The 3,210-nt window shown below is 34.2% G+C and overlaps 2 protein-coding genes across 3 annotated transcripts in view; one reads left to right on the forward strand and one right to left on the reverse strand.

The window, feature by feature from the left end:
* Positions 1-784, forward strand: part of LOC107666074 (phosphorylated CTD-interacting factor 1-like) — a 13,545-nt gene extending 12,761 nt beyond the window's left edge. For both annotated transcript variants that reach the window (XM_016457176.1, XM_016457177.1), the window contains exon 16: positions 115-784. In XM_016457176.1, coding sequence (XP_016312662.1) covers positions 115-382 — 268 coding nt within the window. In that variant the 3' untranslated portion in view covers positions 383-784. The remainder of the gene's footprint in view (positions 1-114) is intronic.
* A 2,174-nt stretch (positions 785-2,958) lies between these two features.
* The window catches only part of LOC107666076 (E3 ubiquitin-protein ligase RNF182-like), a 20,658-nt gene continuing 20,406 nt past the window's right edge, over positions 2,959-3,210 (reverse strand). The window contains exon 2 of the mRNA XM_016457181.1: positions 2,959-2,970. The gene's annotated coding sequence lies outside the window, so the exon portion shown is untranslated. The remainder of the gene's footprint in view (positions 2,971-3,210) is intronic.

Genomic DNA, 3,210 nt, shown 5'->3' on the forward strand with positions numbered 1-3,210 from the left:
CACCTAGGATGCTTCGAGGGTGAGTAAAACACAAGCCAATTTTCATTTTTGGGTGAACTAACCCTTTAACTCATGTTTTGCTGCCATGACTCATGTTTCTCCTCTGTGTCTCAGAGAAGAGATGTACTACAAGTCTGTCCATGGAACAGCAGTCATTTTCCTCCAAAACAACGGTGGCTTTAGCAAATGGGAGCCCACCACGGAGAGAATCCAGGAGTTCCTGGCGGCGTATAAGGTCTGCGGCCGTTCATTGCCCTCACCTGGTCCTTCTTCCACCAGTACAGGAGACAAAGACTCCAAACCGGTACAGGAGCGTGTGGCTAAGACTCAAGACGACAGCAGTCCTGTTGACAAGACTGCTCCGGACACAACAAACATTTAGACCGCGGCGCTGGCGTGTGGCCACATGTATGTATGTATGTATGTTTATGGGAAAGAGTCTATGATTGTATGAGAGGTTTAATATTGCGCTGTTGGGTTTAGATGGGCACTGGGCATGTAAATGTTCACGCGAGAAGAAGAAAGAACCATATTTGTTTACTTCCACCTCTATTATTTAATATTATTTGTTTTAGGTTTTTTGAGTTATGTTATCATAATTGTTGAGTTTTATATCAGTGTATTGATAAGTTTGGTCACATTTTCTTTTTTTTTTTTAAGAGATGATAAATGTAGTCGTGTCTATCTTATTTTTATTTTTGTTGGCCTTTTTAGGGTGAATCTAATTGAAATGTCATATTTCACACCAAGATCGAAAGAAAATTATTTTGCGTAAAGAAAAAGCAGAAAGCCTTTTAAGTTTTTCATTAGCATCATCTTCAACAATCATGCAAGTTTTTCCATTTTCATTTGAGTTTTTGTAGTTTTCATTATTCTAAATGGTTAATCTTTCATTACATTATTTTCATTTGTTACAGTAATTATTTACTGTATTACAGTTAAAAAGTTACTATTACAATTATATATAAAAAATAAAGTCAGCCTAGATTAAATTAAACACAATGCAACATGTTAGCACTGGGGTTTTACTACCTAAATATATTTTGCATCACGGTAGTAAATTATTTTTAATTTTTTTGCGTTAGTGTATATAAAAAATAATATACAATTACAAAAACAGTTTTTAAATAGGCTTCATATTCTTATAAGTAAAATAAAATAGCATATTTCTTTGTTGATTTTGGGTTGAAATAAGACAGGCTTTGTGATATTCACTCTTTAACTCTGTGCTTTTGTCACTGGCAGGATTACGAAGCTGTCAATGAGTTGACGCACCAATGCTTGTATATTGTTGTTTTAGATGATTCAGAAGACGATCGGCGATCAGGCAGCTATGTTAAAAATTAGCGTTAGTGCTTCTCGTCAGCTCCTGTTAAACCCGTTCATAGGCGTTCCTTTTGGAGTTGCGAGGTCACGTTTGGTTGATTCATGTCAGAATATATACTGTATGTAATAACAAAAGGTCAGTAAAGAAGCAGAAAAAATATTTATAATCTAGTTTCCACCCCAGTCATCCATCTGCAGTGAAAGCCAGTCCGTTTTCTTTTGTTTCTAAAATATTGTACAGAACACAATAGCAAATCTGAAATTGTTGAACCGTAAGGATTTTCTACCTTTATTGCGTTCTTGGTTTCTGTACAGTACAAGCCTGTCCTAATGTGGCATTCTGGGTCATGTCAGTTTGTAGCATTTAGGTCTAGCAAGTGGAAAAAGAAAAGTCAAATTCCTTATTAGTTATGAAAGCATTATTCCAACTGTTTGTGGTGTTTTATTGAGAATGAATTAGCTCGATAATATGGCGTACGCCCCTCGTTTTTTCTCCAGTGAGTCTACCTCTCATTTCGGTTGTTTTATAATTGAGAGCAACGACACCTGGAAACTCAAACGAAGCAGTAAACGAGTGGCTCATTCTTTCTTTAATAACTGCATTGGCGTCCAGTTATTAGAATTGGTTGCTATTGCCTTGATTTCATCGTTTCTTGTATTTGAAAAGTGCTTTAAAAGTTTACTTTTTTTTTTCTTTTTTCTAATCAGAAATTTGTTTACATGATATTGGTTTAAATTGTATCACTGGGCAGCGTTTTGAATGTACATTTTAAAAAAGGAAAAGAGAAAAGTTACTGATGGATTTGTTGCTACAATTGGACTTTAAATGTTGCGATTATTAACACTACAATGGTGGATCTTTATTTTTTGTTTGTTTTTGCCCTGCGAATACACATGTAGAAATTCATATTGTAAGCCCAATCACTTCCATCTGTAAGAAAGTATAGGTTTGTTTGGTTGTTTTTATTCAGTGGACTACATTGTCTTGTAGCCAAACTTGGGAAATGGCTTTTATATGAAGTTTAAAAGCATTCCAGTGTTTTGGTTCTAAATAGCTGTTTATGAATTATAGAATTTATGAAATAGTTGTTTTAAACTAAACCAAAGTGTTATTAAAAGAGGAGGAATTTATCTTGTATCTTAAAGTAGAATCGTGTACGAACGCATCAGTAATGCATACAGTGTAACCAGCAAAAACATCCATTTATTCATAACTTTATTTTTATAACTTTTTTTTTTGCTCTTTTTCTTACAAAGGTATGTTTGGGTTTTTATTTTGCATGACCTGATATTTTTCATTACAAAAAAAAATCTAAATTGTACAGATCTGTATCGTTTAATTAGTCGTACGCTTTGCCACACTAGGCTTTAACCGATTTGTATTTATCAGTCATGTTGATTGATTTATATTTGCGTTTGTTGATTCACTGTCCTCTAAAATGCCATGAATGTCTCCCCTGTAATCTTATTCTGATGAAGACAAAGATTCAGTGAATGTAAATATGTCTGTGCTTATATCATTTTTCTTCTACCTGTATATTATCAGTGTTGTGGCATTTCCCATCACCTAAAGTGGTATAAAGATTTTCCTCTGAATCAGAAAAGCTCTCAGTAAAATATTGAAATCATGCACCAATCTCTGGCCTTTTTATTTTATTTATTGTACATATTTGATTTGCATATTTGAAGTGTCATCATTGTACAGGAAATTGTACAGTAACACTAACAAAAAGTACCATGATATTACCATTGTTTATTTTGGACATGGTACCATGATAATACCAGGTTTTATGTATACCTGGTATCATTTAAAGTACCTTGGAGTTGGGGTGTGTGTGTGTGTGTGTGTGTGTGTGTGTGTGTGTGTGTGTGTGTGTGTGTATA

The sequence above is a fragment of the Sinocyclocheilus anshuiensis genome, unplaced genomic scaffold (genome assembly GCF_001515605.1).
Source record: "Sinocyclocheilus anshuiensis isolate Anshui unplaced genomic scaffold, SAMN03320099.WGS_v1.1 scaffold447, whole genome shotgun sequence".
Taxonomy (NCBI): domain Eukaryota; kingdom Metazoa; phylum Chordata; class Actinopteri; order Cypriniformes; family Cyprinidae; genus Sinocyclocheilus; species Sinocyclocheilus anshuiensis.